Source organism: Dama dama, chromosome 3 (genome assembly GCF_033118175.1).
Source record: "Dama dama isolate Ldn47 chromosome 3, ASM3311817v1, whole genome shotgun sequence".
Lineage (NCBI taxonomy): Eukaryota > Metazoa > Chordata > Mammalia > Artiodactyla > Cervidae > Dama > Dama dama.
The window spans coordinates 22,546,272-22,565,889 of record NC_083683.1 but is presented as its reverse complement, the minus strand read 5'-3'; the positions used below and the strand labels follow the sequence as shown (position 1 = coordinate 22,565,889).

The 19,618-nt window shown below is 37.3% G+C and overlaps 2 protein-coding genes across 2 annotated transcripts in view; one reads left to right on the top strand and one right to left on the bottom strand.

Moving 5' to 3' along the window:
• KCNC2 (potassium voltage-gated channel subfamily C member 2) overlaps positions 1-19,618 on the top strand; it is a 228,381-nt gene that overhangs the window by 73,194 nt on the left and 135,569 nt on the right. The gene's annotated exons all lie outside the window — the stretch shown is intronic.
• LOC133041378 (transcription factor BTF3-like) lies at positions 7,394-8,142 on the bottom strand. Its single transcript, XM_061121950.1, has one exon. It carries the CDS (start codon positions 8,125-8,127, stop codon positions 7,639-7,641), a length of 489 nt encoding a protein of 162 aa, XP_060977933.1. The 5' UTR covers positions 8,128-8,142; the 3' UTR covers positions 7,394-7,638.

Below are 19,618 nucleotides of genomic sequence, written 5' to 3'. Positions count from 1 at the left end.
CAGTGGAAACAGTGTCAGACTTCATTTTTCTGGGCTCCAAAATCACTGCAGATGGTGATTGCAGCCATGAAATTAAAAGACTCTTACTCCTTGGAAGGAAAGTTATGACCAACCTAGGCAGCATATTAAAAAGCAGAGACATTACTTTGCTCACAAAGGTCCGTCTAGTCAAGGCTATTGTTTTTCCAGTGGTCATGTGTGGATGTGAGAGTTGGACTGTGAAAAAAGCTGAGTGCCGAAAAATTGATGCTTTTGAACTGTGGTGTTGGAGAAGACTCTTGAGAGTCCCTTGGACTGCAAGGAGATCCAACCAGTCCATCCTAAAGGAGATCAGTCCTGGGTGTTAATTGTTGGAAGGACTGATGCTGAAGCTGAAACTCCAATACTTTGGCCACCTGATGCGAAGAGTTGACTCACTGGAAAAGACCCTGGTGCTGGGAGGGATTGGGGCCAGGAGGAGAAGGGGACGACAGAGGATGAGATGGCTGGGTGGCATCGCCGACTCGATGGGCATGAGTTTGAATAAACTCCGGGAGTTGGTGATGGACAGGGAGGCCTGGCGTGCTGCGATTCATGGGGTCGCAACGAGTTGGACATGACTGAGCAACTGGACTGAACTGAACTGAACTTATTATTAGTAGTACTTATACCTAACTTTTTGTTTCTTGGCAGATAATTAAAATGCCTTCCAATATTTTAAATTTTGGGACAGAGGTCAAAACATAAAACAAATATTGGCTGTTTAATTCACATATGTGGGGCACCAATGAAGATTAAGGGCTTCCCCAATGGCTCGTCGGGTAAAGAATCTGCCTGTAATGCAGGAGACACAGGAGATGCAGCTTCAATCCTTGGGTTGGGAAGATCCCCTGGAGGAGAAAATAGCAACCCACTCCAGCATTTTTGTCTGGGAAATCTCAAGGATAGAGCAGCTTGGTTGTTTACAGTCCAAAGGGTCTCAAACAGTCCAAAGGGTCACAAAGAGTCAGACACGACTGAGGGACTAAGCATATATACATAATGAAGATTAAAAGGTGCCTAATAGGAGATTTGAGCTAGAATACCTGTGGAAAGACATGCCACAGATAATGACTGCTTTTTTCACTTGTATATGTTAGAAGGATCATAAGGAAAACTTCCACAGTGTGGATTGTGTTCACAATTACAATGGTATAGATGTTTTGGCTTTCACCATATTACAGAATAATTTTTGGAGGGGAGGCAAATACGTGATCTTCAGATGACTAAAAGGTAATGAGAAATAGTATATAGTCTTGATCTGTGAATGAAAATATGTAGATGCAGGATATGCTCATTTTTACACATTAGTAATATAAGGAGTAGAATAAGTGGGGAAACTATAAAATAAAATGCATACTTCACACAAACACACACACACAGAGTTCCTCCAGCTTTTCCACATCATTACCTTTTGTAATGACTGGATAAAGGTTTCCTTAAATTGCATCCTTGATTCATTGAGTTATCCAATATTGGTCATTCTTCACTTGTACTTCACATTTTAATATTCTGGTAGAGAGTGATAAGATGGTATCAGTTTTCAATTTCCACCAAGAATCTTTTTTTCCCCCCAGTTAGTCAGTTTTCAAAAAGCTTTTCACGTTCATTGACATCCTGAAATGCCATGAGACATAAGAAGTGGTATAAGCAATAAACCACTTTAAAACATGTTTACGTTGGCAGATGGGAAATCCTGGAACTATTGAGGTGAAATTGAGGCAAAAAACTGAATTGGCAATGCTGAAATACTCTTTCTTCCCTAGACAGATGTTAAGGAGAATTAAGGCAAAAAAGGATTCCATTATTCTTTGAAGAATTTGACCAAAGTTTGAGGAGAAATGTAAAAATACAGCAGGGGAAGGAGAGGGTGGGCCAATTGAGAGAGTGGCATTGAAACGTATACATGACCGTATGTAAGACCCATGGCTAATGGGAAGTTGCCGTGTAACACGGCTATCTCAACCCCCGCTCTCTGACACCCTGGGGTGGGGGCTGGAGAGAGGTTAAAGGGGGAGCGGACATATGTATACTTATGGCTGACTCATGTTGTTGTATGGCAGAAACCAACACAACATTGCAAAGCAGTTATCCTCCAATCAAAAATAAATTTTAAAAATATTAAGAAAGCTATAATACTGTTTGCCATTAAGCTTCCACTCTGTTTTTGGTAAAAACAAAGTAAAATCTTTACCTATAAAATACAGCATAAAACATTTAAGAAATCTTTTAACATGCTAAGTGGAAATACTGAAATCATAGTCACTAAGCTAATCTTTTGATTCAATTGACTATTTTTAACCTTAGAAAGATATATCCAGGAGAAAAAAATGGCCAAAACACTTGTTATAAATTACCCATACAACTGAGACCAGGAAGACCTCCTGACCTCTAAGAATGTATAGTTTAAAAGCAAGACAAGGAGGAAGAATATCTCCTGCAAGCTCATTTTAAATGAATAATTGGTACAGATTGTATGTCAGTCATGGAAGAGCTGTAAGGTTTTATCCGTGTGGATAGAGGTTATCCTAATTACTTTTTTACTAGCCATGTAAAAGATTGAATTGGGACTTTGTTAAATTTAGGTGTAACAATGAGTCATAGATTTGCGTCTTTTTCAGATGTTTGGGGATAACAGCCATGTCTTTCAATATCTTGTATTCCAGAATATTTAGTGCCCTGAGGATATTATGCACTGTGCTTAGTTGCTCAGTCGTGTTTAACTCTTTGTGATCCCATGGATTATAGCCCACCAGACTTCTCTGTCCATGGGATTCTCCAGGCAAGAATACTAGAGTGGGTTGCCATGCCCTCCTCCAGGGGATCTTCCCAACTCAGGGATAAAACCCAGGTCTCCTGCATTGCAGACAGATTCTTTACCATCTGAGCCAAGCAGGGAATATTGAGATGTGCTAATTAAAAAGCAGATGATATTGAATAATTTTAAAAATAAATAATAGACTCATCAGACAATATATTTGGTGAATCTACCTTTGCACAATAAAACTAATATTGTTTTTTTGTTTCAGTGACAAGTAAAACTATAATAATTATTAATGCAATGTCAGTCATACAAAAATGGGTATTCACCATGAATTGCAATGTTTTCTTAGGCAATTTTTACTCCCACACAATAATTCTTTCTTTACCTTTTGTATCAGTTTTATTATCAGATGAAAAGTATGTCTACATGCATATTAGAAAAAATATTGCTGACACTTTAATTAGTTTTATATGTCTAATTAAAACTCCCATCAAAACATATCATGCATAATAGGAGTTTTCAAGCTGACTTAACATGAAATTTTATTGAAGGGTTTTGCCACTATTTTTACAAAAAGATAAAAAATGTAAGAACTCACTGAGTACTTTTGTTAGAGGTAATAATGGAAAGACTGAGTGAAAGTTGCTCAGTCATGTCCAACTCTCCAGGCCAGAATACTGGCGTAGGCAGCCTTTCCCTTCTCCAGGGGATCTTCCCAACCCAGGGATCGAACCCAGGTCTCCCACACTGCAGGCGGATTCTTTACCAGCTGAGCCACGAGAGAAGCCCTTGTGGTAATGGAAAAAGAAGGGCATAAAATAAACGTAAGAACCCAGGACCAAATGACTGGGGAATTCTGAGCCACAAAGTCAGAGATTTTGACTAGAACCTTCTTGGCCATGTGAAAGTCAAGGAGAGCAGGGGGTCAAGGAAAGGTGTGCTAGGTGGAGGTATGCAGACATGAGTCTAAAGATAAATCCCTGACAAGTCAATCTACATAAGGAGTAGGTTGCTAGAACCTCATCCAGATGAGTTACCAAATCTCGGGTCTATCTTTGCAGTCAGGTGGGATAGCTGAGGGATAGAGCTACATGTGATAGAAATCCTGGAAGGCAGGTTTTCCTCTGAGAGGGTGGCAGGAGTAGGTAGTAGGTGCCTGTTCACAGAGGTAGGTTTTCAGAGGCTGGCAAATTCTGTGTCTGGAGCTTAAGTACTTTATTGCTTTGACACTCTTCCCAAGAGATGGGTGGCCGTGTTCCCATCCTGTGAACGTTGGCTGGCAGGCTGACTTGTGATTGCAGCAAAGTGTCCCTGTGTCCTGGGCTAACTCATAACAGAAAACACTGCTTCTACATGGTTATTTGAAGTTGCTCACTTTTGGAAACTAGCTACCATGCCATGAGAGAAGTCATGCAGTCCAGGAAGGGGCTTGATATCCCTGGCTGAGTCCAAGCTGCCAGTCTGCAGAAGCATCTTGAAATAGACTGTCAAGTCCTTGTTCAGATCTCCAACAGCTGATGCTGTGTGGAGCAGAAATGGCATGTTCATCTCAAAACTACAGACCCATGAGTAAAATAAGAAGTGACTGTTGTTGTCAGCCACTAAGTTTTGGGGGTCGTTTGTCACGTGGATACCATGTGCTTGCTTACTTGAGTGAAGGTCCCTATAAATCAGGAGAATTTCAAAAACTGTTTAGCGTACAAGTTTCATTGTTTCTATCATTTTCTTTTCAAAGCTTAAAGTTGGACTTGTGAATGACAAGTGTACCCAGATAGCATCACAAGAAATTTATATTTGTGGATTTGCGCTTTCTGGAACCGCAGTTTTTACTATCTTTTTGTTGTTGTTTTATCTGAAGCCAAACTGCCCTGGGTTCAGATCTTTAGTCTGCCATTTATGTTGAGATCTTGGGCAAGTTATTTAACTTTTCTTTGTCTCAATGTACTTGACCTATGAAATTGAGCCAATAACTCTCTTACAAGACTTTTTGTGGCAGTTGCACAAAAAGTAAACTTTTGTGGAAGTTTATTTAAGGATGAGACATTCAGCTTCTAGAGTCTGACCTGGATTTATCAGACATTGACACTTAAAAAGTCTGCAGCATTAGCCATGTCACACAGTCCATCTAAGACTGAACAAACACATGAAAAGATGCACAACATCACTCATTATTAGAGAAATGCAAATCAAAATCACAATGAGGTACCATTACACGCCAGTCAGGATGGCTGCTATCCAAAAGTCTACAAGCAATAAATGCTGGAGAGGGTGTGGAGAAAAGGGAACCCTCTTACACTGTTGGTGGGAATGCAAACTAGTACAGCCGCTATGGAAAACAGTGTGGAGATTTCTTAAAAAACTGGAAATAGAACTGCCATATGACCCAGCAATCCCACTTCTGGGCATACACACTGAGGAAACCAGATCTGAAAGAGACACGTGCACCCCAATGTTCATCGCAGCACTGTTTATAATAGCCAGGACATGGAAGCAACCTAGATGCCCATCAGCAGATGAATGGATAAGGAAGCTGTGGTACATATACACCATGGAATATTACTCAGCCATTAAAAAGAATTCATTTGAACCAGTCCTAATGAGATGGATGAAGCTGGAGCCCATTATACAGAGTGAAGTAAGCCAGAAAGATAAAGCACATTACAGCATACTGACACATGTATATGGAATTTAGAAAGGTGATAACGATAACCCTATATGCAGAACAGAAAAAGAGACACAGAAATACAGAACAGACTTTTGAACTTTGTGGGAGAATGTGAGGGTGGGATATTTCAAAAGAACAGCATGTATGCTATCTATGGTGAAACAGATCACCAGCCCAGGTGGGATGCATGGGACAAGTGCTCCGGCCTGGTGCACTGGGAAGACCCAGAGGAATCGGGTGGAGAGGGAGGTGGGAGGGGGGATCGGGATTGGGAATACATGTAAATCCATGGCTGATTCATATCAATGTATGACAAAACCCACTGGAAAAAAAAAAGTAAAAAAAAAAAAAAAAAGTAAAAAAAAAAAAAAAAAAATGAGAACAGTGTAAGTACCTAGTACAGCATTATAATTTTGTGAAGATAAAAGAACTAGTTCATGTAAATTGTATAGCACAGTATGTATCATAGTTAATACTCAAAACATGTTAGCTGTTATTTATTATTATTGGAATTAAATGATACGATCCTTCAAAACAAACAGCTGTTTTCTCCTCAGGTGTATAGAAATATCTTCTAAAGAGCATTGTCCTTCTCCCAACTCCTTCTCAGGACCTCATAGCTCACTCAGTCCATAATAAAACACTTATATTAGTTTAACAACCTTACTCAGACATGAAAAAGTAAGAAGATTGATTCAAATTCTGAATGACTTTGCTAATTGAATAAACTTTAAACAATGGAATACTCAAATGGGAAATCATTGATTCAGTCTGAATAAAGGTGAAGAAGGGCTAGTAGTCATACTTGCTGAGAAGCTACATATTAGTCAGTAATAAAATACATATTATTAATAAAAATTGCCAGTACATGAGAAGGTTTAAAATTAATGTGCCAAACAGCTATTGTCACTGTGACTATTGATATAACAACTGTTTGCTAGCCATATTTATACTGGCTACTATTTAAACTCATTCTAAAATGATTTAATCCTTAAGACAATCTAATATTGGAGAGGTTAACTGCATTATGGTTGCATTTGCTTAATCACAATCTAACATGAAGGAGCCTTAGTCTCTTGAGATGAGTGTTAAAATTTTTGAGAGGATTTAGAAGAGCAAAGTGAAAGTGATTTAGGGGTTTGAAAATAACACATTTTGAGGAACAGTTTATAAAACTGAAATTTAGTCTATAGAAGGGAAAAAAGAGAGAGACCATTAGAACATCCCTCAGGTGAATGGAGGGTTATGTGGTTGTGTAAAGGAGGTAACCAGTTTTCATGTACATTTCATGCTCAAAGATGGGCAAAGATATTTAGTACACATTTTACCGGGAGTAGCGTAGGTTGGATGCACAAAAAAAAACATCTTTCCCTCAATGAGAGGCTACTGAGTGGGGCTAATGGAAGAGTTGGATGAATTTTTTTGTTCACTTTTTAAAAAGTATAGATTTATTTTTTATTTTTGAAGTGGCATTATATAGTGTTCTAGAGGAGGTAAACAATCCGTTAATTTTTTTTCTTATCTTTCTGGGTCTATAACATAAATCACTCCATTTTTAAAACAATGATGGATTATATATCTCTACTTCTAACTTTTATTTCACTTGCATTTGTGAATAGTCATTTGCCTAAGGTTTTTATTTTTCTTTTTTGCTTGTTAAGTAGCAGATATCTCTCTCTGTTGGCCTACCTCTTGGTCTTTCCACTTATTCTTGAGCAGATATATATCTCAATGTTTCCACTGACATGTACTCCAGACGGGATTTTAAAAAGTGATGAAATTTGAATCAATCAAATTTACTACATTATAGGAATGATCAAGAGAGAAATGCATTGATAGACTTAGTCCAAATTTACTTTTAATATCTTTTTTTACTATTTTTGTTAATTTTTTTTTTTTTACTATTTTACTACTTTTTTTTTTTTTTTTTTTTTTTACTAGGCAAAGAATTTTATTTATCTTTGTCTCAAACTTTATTCTTAGGCTTCTTCAGCTTCATTAGCTGCAAAGAATGAATTGTATATAAGCAAAAACTGAAAAGAGCTGCAGTGTCCAGGGGCTTAGGCTTAAAAATATTAGAGATCTAGATTTTATCAGATCCATAAACAAAATTTTAAAAAGCAGTCATAATATAAAATAGCAGCTCCCAGTAACTTCTTCAAGATTTATCTTCTTCAGAAGTTAATTCAATTCAGTTTGCTTCATTCTTGGAAGCCTCATCAAAATTCTCCACAAGATCTGGAACTTCATCATCATCCTCCTCTCCAGTGGCAAGTGGTGCTTTCCCATCCACGGATTGTTTGGGCAGAGCTTCAGCCAGTCTCCTTAAATTGGTCAGACTGTCGGCACCAAGCTGGTTTAAGATGCTGGGGAGCATTTCTGTCAGTTGCTTTGTCTCAGCGTGGCCTGTAATGGTGAAAGTGTTTGCTGCCAGAGATGCCTGAACTTTAGGGTTGTTAAAGTGGATCACTGTTCCTTGATTTGTGAACATATTCACCTCTTCAATACCAGAGATATTGTTTACCCCTAACTTCTTTAAAGAGAACTGAAGTTTTTTGTCATCTGCTGTGGCTGTTCTATGAACCACCTTCTTCTTTCTGCGAGCAGTTCCTTTCCCACCAATGCGCACTTGTGCCTGCAGTTTGGCAAGTTTCTCCTGGTTCATGATAGTTTCTTTCATCTTGTTGGAGCGGAAACGGGGCCGCGCAGGGGACTAGGGTTGGCGCTCAGGTGGTCTCGGGCAGACCAGCTGAGGTTGGGCGCACACACGCGGGGACGCAAGATGGCATCTAGAGGCTATTTTACTACTTTTAATGTTATAATTGTTATGCTAGTATGATTCTTTATAGTTTCCCAAATAATTGTAATACATCTTTGTTAGATTATGATAATGACCGTCCCTGATGAATCACACCCCTGGTGTCTACATCTTTGTACAGTCCCCTCCTGTGACTTCTACGCTTGGCCATGTGACTTGCTTTAACCAACTGTATATTCATCAGTGTGATGCAAGCAGAGTCTTGATGTTTGGTCATTGTGACTTGCTCCCTTGGAACATGCTGGAGAAGTTATACAAAGAACAAAAGTACTCAGAACAGAAGTCCCAGTGAACCACCAGGCATGTGAATGAGTCCACTATGGACCGTCTACACCCACTAATCCCCTCATGCGAGAACATGGGGGAGGTGATTAGAAGACTCTTCAGCTAAATCCATCCCAAAGAAGAATACAAAGTCAACAGATTGTTTTTGTTTGGATTCCTGAATTTCAGGGTGATTTGTTATATAGCAATAGGTGACTAATACACATATTGCTATTTGAAGCATGTGGGTATATCAACCTTGGGAACCAATTAGGGAAGATTTTGTTGTCTCAGTTTTACACATGAGGAGTCTATAGGGTTGCTACTAGGTTTTCTTCTATAATATTTTATTAATTCCTTCAGCACATTTAGAAGAAAAGTCTAATATGTTACCAAAGTTGTTTAGAAATTTTTTAAAATTCTAAGACAAAATATAAGTCATATTTCCAAAGTCAAAATTATTTTCTTTTATATTTGAAAAAGTAGCTATAATGTATTTCTGCTAAGACGTCTTTTCCTCGGTATGGAGAAGAGTTGTATTAGCCATCATCAGAACATACACTTAGAAAAAAAGAGAGAAAGCCTGAGTGAGGATAGTATTTATGGATGTGGAATAGCAGTTAGAGCTGAACTGAATTTACCCAGAAATTCTTGTTCACATAAGGAAATTTCACCGTCAATAGTGATCTCTTTTTTTAAAAAAGAATTTTGTGTTCTCTCTGTCTGCCAAATTGTATTTCACTTGTGCTGTTTTTAAAGCAGAGCATTGCCTACAGTTTTATCAGCTTATTTCTAACCATAATTCACAGCTTCCTTTGAGGAAGAGGTACAATTTTGGTTCATGTTTTATTCTTTTTCATTTCCTTTTCAAGGCATGGCCTTATTATTTTATCTGGGCCAACTTGGATGCTTGAAGCGACTGATTTTGTGCAGCAGAAGGAAGAGAAGTGAATTGGTTATTTTAACTCTAAAGAGAGCAAAGGTAGTCAAGCTGATCTTAAAGAAGTAGACAGTAAATAATATGATTTATTAGGTCTCGAGGTCTCTAGGACGCCATGCTAGAATGCCTTCATTGATTTGGCTTTTTCTCAGGTGAGGAGTGCTAGCAGGAATCTCCTTGAACCTTGTGTAAATGAGATCTCTCTCTTTTTTCAAGTGAAACATTTTTGACAATGTTCTCTTTCAATCCCTCTTTGTAATTGCGTGTTCAAAGTCAACTTAGTAAAAGCAATGAGAAAGTCTTTTTTCAAATTTAGTGTGCATAAACATCTCCTGGGAAGTCCACTAAACCATAGACCTTGATTCACTGCAAGTCTTCGGACTGTGTGGATTTCCTGAGAAGCTCCAGGAATATGTTTTTGTTGTGTTTTATTTTTTAAAAAGAATCCAGGTGATTTTGAAATGGCCTAAACCATAGTTTTAAATTTATATATAATTATATTGTTATTATCTTCTAATTGGTATTGGTAAGTCACATACTTGTATAAACAGTTTTTTTAGACCTATGATAAAAACAGAACATTAAGTGATAGGGTTTTTTGTAGTGGATACAAGACAGTAAAGTGAAGTGTTAGTTACTCAGCTGTGTCTAATCTTGGTGACCCCATGGACTGTAGCCTGCCAGGCTTCTCTGTCCATGGAATTCTCCAGGCAGGAATACTGGAGTGGTTTGCCGTTCCCTTCTCCAGGGGATCTTTCTGACCCAGGGACTGAACCCAGGTCTCCTACACTGCAGGCGGATTCTTTACCAACTGAGACACTAGCAAGCAAGTGACTAAACAGTGGATTTTTTTCCCTTGACAAAGATGAAATTCAGTGACTAAATATTCAGGTGGTTGCTATGCTTTCATGTCAGGAAACAGATATGCAATCTTCCTAAAATGAGCATTGCTTTAAAAAATGGAATTAGCAGGATTCTGTTTATGTCCATATCAGTGAGTCAGTCCACGTGAGGGCACAGCATGGGTGACTGCCAATTAATGACAACCCATGGTAGCTCAGCTGGTAAAGAATCCGCCTATAATGCAGGAGACCCCTGGGTCAGGAAGATCCCCTGGAGAAGGGATGGGCTACCCGCTCCAGTATTCTTGGGCTTCCCTGATGGCTCAGATGGTAAAGAATCCGCCTGCAATGCAGGAGACCTGGGTTCCATCCCTGAATTGGGAAGATCCCCTGGAGAAAGGAATGGCTACCCAACTCTAGTATTCTGGCCTGGAGGATCCCATGGACAGAGGAGCCTGGTGGGCTGTAGTCCATGGTGCTGCAAAGAGTAGGACAGTGACTGAGTGCTTTTCACTTTCATTTTCATTCTAAACAACCATGCATTCCCACCGTGGGCTTTCAGTCAGGCTCATAATCTTGATGAATTAGATTTTCCTCTTTAGGAGGGAAATGAACTCAACACTGTACTTTCATTTTTGTAGCTATTAAAATAAATGTAAACTGCTCATGAGCACATTTTTGTGTCCCAAGGTTGAATCAGAGGTATTGGTACTCTGTTTCTGCCCAGGCTGAAGAGGTGAGAATATTTGATGGTGATAGATATTTGCTAATGGACATGTGAACTGAGGAAGGGAATTTAATATAACTTTGTCTCCTTTATATCCTTTCTTTAAAGTTCATATTGACTGTAAAGCTTTCTTCATCCAGAAATAAGAGTGATCTATGCAGAATTGTTTCAGCATGAAGATATATAACAACAGTGTGTTGGGACAAAATATTAATGATAATCCTGCTATTTTTAATGGATTTGACCACATCATCATTTCTTTAATACATTCTCCTTTTTCATAAATGTGATTAGTCCAGTTTTTCCATGGTATTATAATGAATTTAGTTATGACAGATGAACAACAGTAATAAAATACAGAGAGACTATTTGCAACTGTACATAGGATCCTGGGACTTTGGGGAGAAACCAGGATCACAGATGCAGTTGTAAAAATTTTTTATAGAGGTGGTAGGTAAAACCAGTAGGTTATATGATTTTCCAGCTGGTACATGTAATGTGTGAAAAGAGTTGAGGATGGGATCCTTGAGGAATTAGTATATATGTGACAAAAAGGGGGGAAAGCCTACTGTTGTGCACTTAAAGGGAATGACCACTAAGGTAGGAAAGATCTAGGTGAGACAGTATCCTGAGGGCCAAAGAGAGAAGAAAATCCCTAAAAGTCCATCAGATTCAGCTGCTAGGTGATCAGACCTTAGTAAAGGCATTTGCAGAAAAACTTACTGTAGTCATTTGAAAGAAAAAAATAAAGGAAGATAGCTAGAGTAAGTTATTTTTGCAAGTTTGGTTGAGAAGGGAAGAGAAAAAGTTGCAGTGGATTGTGGTGGGATCATACAGAGTAAAGCAAAGGTGGCTTTATTTTTAAAAAATAGAAGGAACTTGGGTTTCCCAGCAGGCTGAAGAGAGGGTGAGAGTAAAGAAAGTTGTTATATGTACAAAGAGAGAAAGTTGTTATATGTACAAAGAAATGAGCCCACTCTTCTGTCCATAGAATTCTCCAGGCAAGAATACTAGAGTGGGTTGCCATTCCCTTCTCTGGGGGATCTTCTCAACCCAGGGATCGAACCCACATCTCCTGCTTTTCAGGCAGATTCTTTACCATCTGAGCCACGTGGAAAACCCCTAGATAATATGGAGATCTCTGATTGCTTAAATTGACAGATTAATCTTAACTGCATGGGCACCTTTCCTCTGAGATTAGAGAAAAGGAGTTGAAGATAAGTTTAATGTGTTTTTTCTCTATAGGTCACACACTTGTCAAAGAAGAAACCACGTTAAATTAGAAAATAATCATGCTCAGGGTATATGTAGGGTGCAGTTATCCCTTGTGCAGTTAATCATCAAAAATGTGGGGTTATAATGAACCAATTATTTTATTTTAAAGAGCTCAGATGAGTCATTGATTTGAGGAAGTGAGTAGACAGAGGTCATGTCCATTGTGATAGCCACAGTTCTGTGGTGTGTGGAGAAAGAAGGGAAGCTATTTGGCACAGAACAAATGTCGGCTGTCCTTACATTTTCTCCCTCTGATTTTTGGTAATAAGTTCTCATCAAAAGTTCTGCAATTATAAAAGTATTGCAGTAACATCTGTTGTACAGCTTAGTTTATAAATTCTCTCTTGGACTAAAAATAGTTATTTTCAGAATGTTGTCTGAAGTTTGAATTTAAGTATTTATTTTTTTGGACTTCCTGGTGTCTCAGACTGTAAAAAATCCTGCAATGCAGGAGGCCTGGCTTCAATCCTTGGGTTGGGAGGGTGGCTTACCAGTGGCACAGTGGTAAAGAATCCGCCTGCCAATGCAGGAGATGCACAAGATGTGGGTTTGATCCCTGAGTTGGGAAGATCCCCTGGAGTAGGAACAGGAAACCCACTCCAGTATTCTTGCCTGGAAAATTCCATGGATGGAGGAACCTGGTGGGTTACAGTCTGTGGGGTCACAGAGATATGACCGAGCGAGCACACATACACACGCACACATTTATTTGTTTAGCTGACTGTTTATCTCTCTTATTTTCTCTAGAGGGAATTTTAGGAGACTAATAATAGGAAACTGCACATTGGGTTTCCATGCAGTAAACTTTTGAATGTGTGATTGAAATAACACAATCTGCCTGGTAGTAAAGAGGACACATTAATTTGACTACCACCATTATCACATTCCCACAGAACTCTGAGTACATAGTAGTCAGGGATTCGGTGGCATTTTTTTCTTACAATTTTGCCAGAAACAAACCCTGGCATGGTGCCTAATGAACCCAGCTACTCCCCATCTGTTTTCTCCTGGACTCATTCCCATTCACTGTGTCGCTGTGGATAGGGATTCTGAGGAGAACAGATATTTGTGACCCTAGGTCATAAGAATCCGTATAATCTTGACTTAGTGACTGGGGCTATGTAACATTTGAGAGAGCAAATAGGAAAATATTTTGTATTTATCTAGAGAAAAATGGCCTGATACTGGTTATGGTTAAGTTTACTAGAAACAGTTTTTTTTGTGAGTGTAATTATAATTGTATGAAACCTGATTAATCAGACTAACTGGAGAGAACTCTAGTTTAAATCTGAATTTTAGAACATTGAAAGCAAAGGTGATTTTGTTACTTGCAAATGAGCATTGCATTTAATATTAGATTGAAAGCATTTTCTAAGAGTAGGCTTTAAGAAACTCGCTCTATTATAAAATGATTATAATTGTATCCATTAATTATCTGTGAATAGTTGTTTCTAGAAAGACTGATACTACTTTAAAAGAATTTATAATCTTAGTGCCTTGCATAATCCATCCTGAATCTAACTCAAAACATTGGATTGGTCTTTGAAAAGAGAATAACAATGCCGTTTATGGTCTGTGGATGGGTTGGGACTGGCAGTGTTACAAACATGTACAGTACATGTTTTTTGTGCATCACAACAGCCTCCAACATGAGCTTAGATGGTGAATCTTTTTTTAAGTCATCATGAAGATAGCTATACCTATTTTTCTGTCATTCTAACATCAAGTTTAAAAAATAATAATTTATGCTAATAGAATTGCATATTCTTGTTTCAGAGAATATAGATATCACACCTTTTGTGTTATTAAAAAGCATGTGTCTGCTTTAATCATATTATTTCATGGTATGAGTAGAAACATATAATTATATATTTGGAGTATCACAGTACTTTATTCAGCAAGTAATCACTTGATGTTTATTATAGGCAGTTCATTATGCTTTAATTTTAATTATACTATTTTTAATGGATGATGGCTAGTCTGCCAGGTGACTCTGACAACTGTCCAGACACATTTTAAATCACTATTGAAGATAACAATAGATTGTTTTTCATTTGTGTGATGAATTTCATTTGTTTCAGGCTCTCATACATGTACATTACAGCAAACTTTTGAGGAAATTAGGATAAATATTAATTAATGCCTACTGTTATATGCTCTTGTAATACTCCTATCCTTCCACTTCTGCAACCTTTTTCTTTTTTTATGGTTTTTGTTCATTATTGTTATTGTGGTTGTTCATCCCTACTGTTCTGTTGAAGGCAAGAACTGTATCTTGGTTTATCACTGTCACTGCTGTCTAGCCCAGTTTCTTGCACAGGGCATATATTTTGTAATATTTGTTGGATGAATGAATTCCCATTTTATCAAAAAATGAATTACAGAGAAATCAAAATGTTTGCTCAGCTTTCTAGAGACAGAATCAGAATCTGTTTCTTATATTTCAGAGTCTATCTGTCCCTTCCTCCATTGGGCCTTATTCAGTACTGTTTGCCCAAAATGGTAACCAGTTTTACACAGAGTTCAGTGACTGATCTTCAGTTGTTGAAGAAGTCTCACCAAAAATAAAAAAAGGGTACTATTGATCATCTCAACTGAGAAAAAAATGAAGGGAAATGATTCAAATCTAGCATTGGAAGTGTGAAGGGATACACAAGGAAGATTTTCCTGGTAGTATCTTAGTGTAAACTTTGAAATTGGTTTGAGTGGATTCTGGAAAGCTTTCCTTTTATGGAAATCATTAATTACAGTTAATGCTCATCTGTCCTAAATGACAGGGACATAACGTCATTGAGCTTCTGAGCTTAACTACAAACCCCTGGCCGAAATGATCCTCAGTCAATATCAATACTGGGTTTATAAACCATTCTTTAACACAAGTTTTGATTTGTGTTATGCTGGTAGCAAAATCTTGAAGATATTTTTAAGCATGAAAGATAATTACTGGATAAAATCCTTTCCTGTCTATAAACTTGTTATAAGTTGTTTTATTTGAAGTTATTGAGTCTTATACATTATTTAAACCTAAAACTATTAATTTAATACTTTTTATTTCTAAAGGTAGACCCAAATAGATATTTGTTCAGTGATGGATGAAATCAGGAGGTCATTTATAACTTTTAACAAATGTTCAAACTTCTCCAGCCAGTAGAAGTTCTAGGGGGAATAAAAGCCAGTCAAATAGAAAACTTAAAAAAAAAGTTCCTGTTAGATGTCTGTAATACAGTGTTGCTGAAATTCTTATCATTTGTTTAAAATATCATGATTTATAGATGTATGTCTCCAAGGCTCCAAGGCTTAGACATATTGAAAACCTCTAAAGGAGTCTTGCAGCCAGAAATGAACAGTTGATTAATCAGGGAAAGGTTTTGGCATTCCAGTCTAAATGTTGGTTGAACTCATTTTCCTTTGATAAGAGACAAAAATTTAGATCAGGGCAATTTTGATGAATTATGGTCCTCATTCAATATAGGAGCTAACTTTCAGTGCCTGTTGAATTTAGAAAAGACATTACAGTTTGGGGATTATCCAACCATCAGCACATATGCTTTATTTTCTTATTTTTATTTTTTTGCCCAGAATATCTTTCAAAATTCTTTTCCTATTGGCAATACAGAAAAGAAGGCTTTATTTTAAACTTCTGTATCAACTTTGCTTTAAGAATCTGCTTAAGTAAGAGACATCTTTTAATTTAGTTTGTTCAAAGGTTTTAATACTCTGTTGAGGTAGCCTGACACTTCTGCCAAAACCTCATAAGTAGACTCAAGAGAGATGAAAGTTGATCCACAACTGGTTTTGCAGCAGAATTTTGAAGCATCTAAAATTGAATTGTGCTGCAATTAAAACAGGATGATAAGCAATCGGGCAATTATTTTGATAAAGAAATTACTAATGAATGAAGATTTAAATAAAGCTTATAAGGAATGAAAAGTCACTGTTTATTCAAATTTCAGCCTTTGACCACTGTATAATATAGGATAACCAAATAAAATATGGTAACTACAGATGTCAAAGAGTATCATTTTTGGGTTTTAATACATGTACGTTTGTATCTCATAGAATGCCTAAAACTTTGTATCCTGATTTTAACTAATTAGCTTCTTCCCCCATTAAAAAAAAAAAAAATAAGCACTTCCCTGGTGGATCAGACAGTAAAGCATCCACCTACAATGTGGGGGACCCGGGTTCAATCCCTGGGTCGGGAAGATCTCCTGGAGAAGGAAATGGCAACCCACTCCAGTATTCTTGCCTAGAAAATCTCATAGACGGAGGAGCCTGGTAGGCTACAGTCCGTGGGGCCGCAAAGAGTCAGACACGATTGAGCGACTTCACTTTCACTTTCCCATAAAAAATATTCCTCCTTTTTTTGCATCATTAATGCTTTCTCTAGAATCATTATCATCAATTTTCTTAAGCTCCAAAACCTGGTATGATGATGAACACTTTCATTTCTGTCATTCTCGAGATTCAGTGGTATACCCGTCAGAATAAGTTTCTATCCAGAGTGATTACAGTCCTTCACCATTTCATCTGTTTTCACCCTGTTTCAGGCCCTCATCATAACTTTTACCCTGTGACTCATCCTTTATACTGTTACTTGGTGATTTTCTCATCATATAATTAACTGATTATGTTCCTTTTTGGGAAAAACAACAGAAAACAATAAAAATAGTAGAGGTAAATTTCTTAGCATAGAATTTATGATTTTATGACTTTCTAAACTCATTTTCCAAGCTTTTGGTTTTTCTCCCAACTATATCCAAGCCACAGAGTAGTGATCCCTGAGACAAGGAAAACAAATAAGGTGATTTCTACCACTGCCCTAGATGATTCCCTGGAGTTTCCAGGCCACAGGCAAGGAGAAAGAGTTTGAAAAAAGCCCGACAACCCCTTTCAGTGGAGGATACAGAGTCTAATGTGTCAGGACTGCTGTAATTTGCAGAGCAAAATTTGAAAGATGGTGGAACTACACAGATTGTCTCAAACTTTGCAAAGGAGTTTCTTTCAATTTTTGGTTGCGTATTCATCTGCATATACAAGGAAAGACCTAGTGAAAAGTGGAAGGTGGAACAATCCCAAAGGTCACAGAGGACTGGCCATAGCTCATGTTCCAACAAGGACAAGTGGAAAGACCAAAAGTCACAAAGAAGAAGGATAATACAGCCCAATCATCAGGAGAAAAATCAATGAAACATAGCAAAATAAATATAGTGACCATTAAGTCTTAAGGAATTAAAGAGGATAACCCACATATTGAAATAAAATATTTACAAATTATATATCAATAAGGACTGGTATCCTTGATAAAAAAAAGAAGTTTTACAACTAAATAACAGAAGGGACAAATAACTTATTTATGGGCACATAATCTGAATAGATATTTCTCCAGAGAAGTCACACAAGTGGCCAGTAACACATCAAAAGGTGCTCAGTGTCATCGGTCATTAGGGAAATGCAAATAAAACACAATGAGATAACCATCTACATCTATGAAGATGGCTGTAACAAGAAAGATGGAAAATAAGAAGTATTGTTGAGGATACTGGAGAAATTGGAACCTTCATAAATTGTTGGTGAGAATATAAAATGTAGCTACTTTTAAAAAGAGTTTGGTACTTCCTCAACTGGTTAAACACAGAGTTACCATATGACCTAGCAATTTCACTCCAAGCTATATACCCAAGAAAATTGAAAACATTTGTCTGCACAAAAATGGAGACATGAGTGTTCCTAGCAGCATTATTCATAATACACAAAAAGCAGAAACAACCCAGAGGCCCATCAACTGATGGAAAGCTAAATAAAATGTGGTATGATTTGGTCATAAAAATGAATGAAGAACTGATGCATGCTACAATGTGGATGAACCATGAACACTCTGTGCTAAGTGGAAGAAGCCATATACAAAAGGCTATGTGTTAACCAACACGATATTTTAAAACAGTTATCCTCCAATTAAAAATAAATTTAAAAAAGAGCAACAGTGAAAAGGGCCAAATATTGTTTGATCCATTTATACAAAGTGTCCAGAATAAGTAAATCCATAGAGACAATAATTCGATTAGTAGCTGTCATGGACTCAGGGGAAGAATAAATGGAAAATGTTGGCTAATGGGTATAGAATTTCTTTGTGGAATGATTAAAACATCCTAAAATTAGGTAATGGTTGTGGTTGCACACTGTATACATCTACTAAATACTATTGAATTGTACACTTCAAAATGGTGAATTATCTAAATAAGATTATCATTAAAAATAAATTGATAGTATGAATAGCCTAAGATTTATTAAAGAAATTAATACCTAAAAAACATTTCTATCAAAAAAAAAATTCCAGATACATTCACTAGTAGAGTCTATAAAACATTTAGGAAGAAATGATATCAGTTCTACAAAAATCCTTCAGAAAGTAAACAAAGAGGGAATGTTTCCCACTTCATTTTATGAGGCCAGTTTTATCCAAATTCAAAATAAAGCAATTACAACATAAGAAAGCTATAGATCAGTATCTCTCATGAATAGTCATTATCAACTATTGGAAAACTGAATTTAGCAATACATTATATGTATATATATGTTTATGTGTGTGTATATATATATATATGTATATATATATATATCTCCTAACCAACTGAGTTTTACTGCAAGAAAGCAAGGTAGTTTTAACATTTGAGAACAAAACAATGTAACTCACCTTATAAACAAACTGTAAAACAAAAATGGTATAATTTTCCCCATAGGCGAAAAAACAGCAATCATAGTTCATGATAAAAATTTTCCACAGATTAAGAATAAAAGTGAATATCCCCAGGTTTCCCTGGTGGCTCTGATGCTAAAGAGTCTGCCTGCAATGCAGGAGACCTGGGTTGGGAAGGTGCCCTGAAGAAGAGAATGGCAACCCATTCCAGTATTCTTATCTGGAACATTCCATGGACAGAGGAGTTGGGGGCACAGTTCATGGGGTCACAAAGAGGAGGACACAACTGAGCAGCCAAGCACAGTTAAAGTACATTTAAGACAGTTTTATAGCTGGTATCTCACTGGTCAAAGGCGGAGTGCCTTCTACTGGGACGGGGAACCGTTCCCTTTTACCATTTCAGGCCCATATTTTGCCATTTTCTCTGGTTTGAGAGAGGACTGTGTTAGTGGAGTTATTTAGCCACTTAGCCTCTGGGGGAGAGCAGTGGAGATTTCTAGCACCACATTTGGCTTCTTTCTTCATGTTTCTCCTCATCCCTTTCTTTTTACTGTTTAGAAGAATGAGTCCCATTGGATGCCAGGTAATGTGTAGGGTATCTTTGCCCC

Excerpts from the sequence above, each read along its gene's own strand:
- LOC133041378 (XM_061121950.1), bottom strand. The coding sequence starts at position 8,127 with ATGAAAGAAACTATCATGAACCAGGAGAAACTTGCCAAACTGCAGGCA.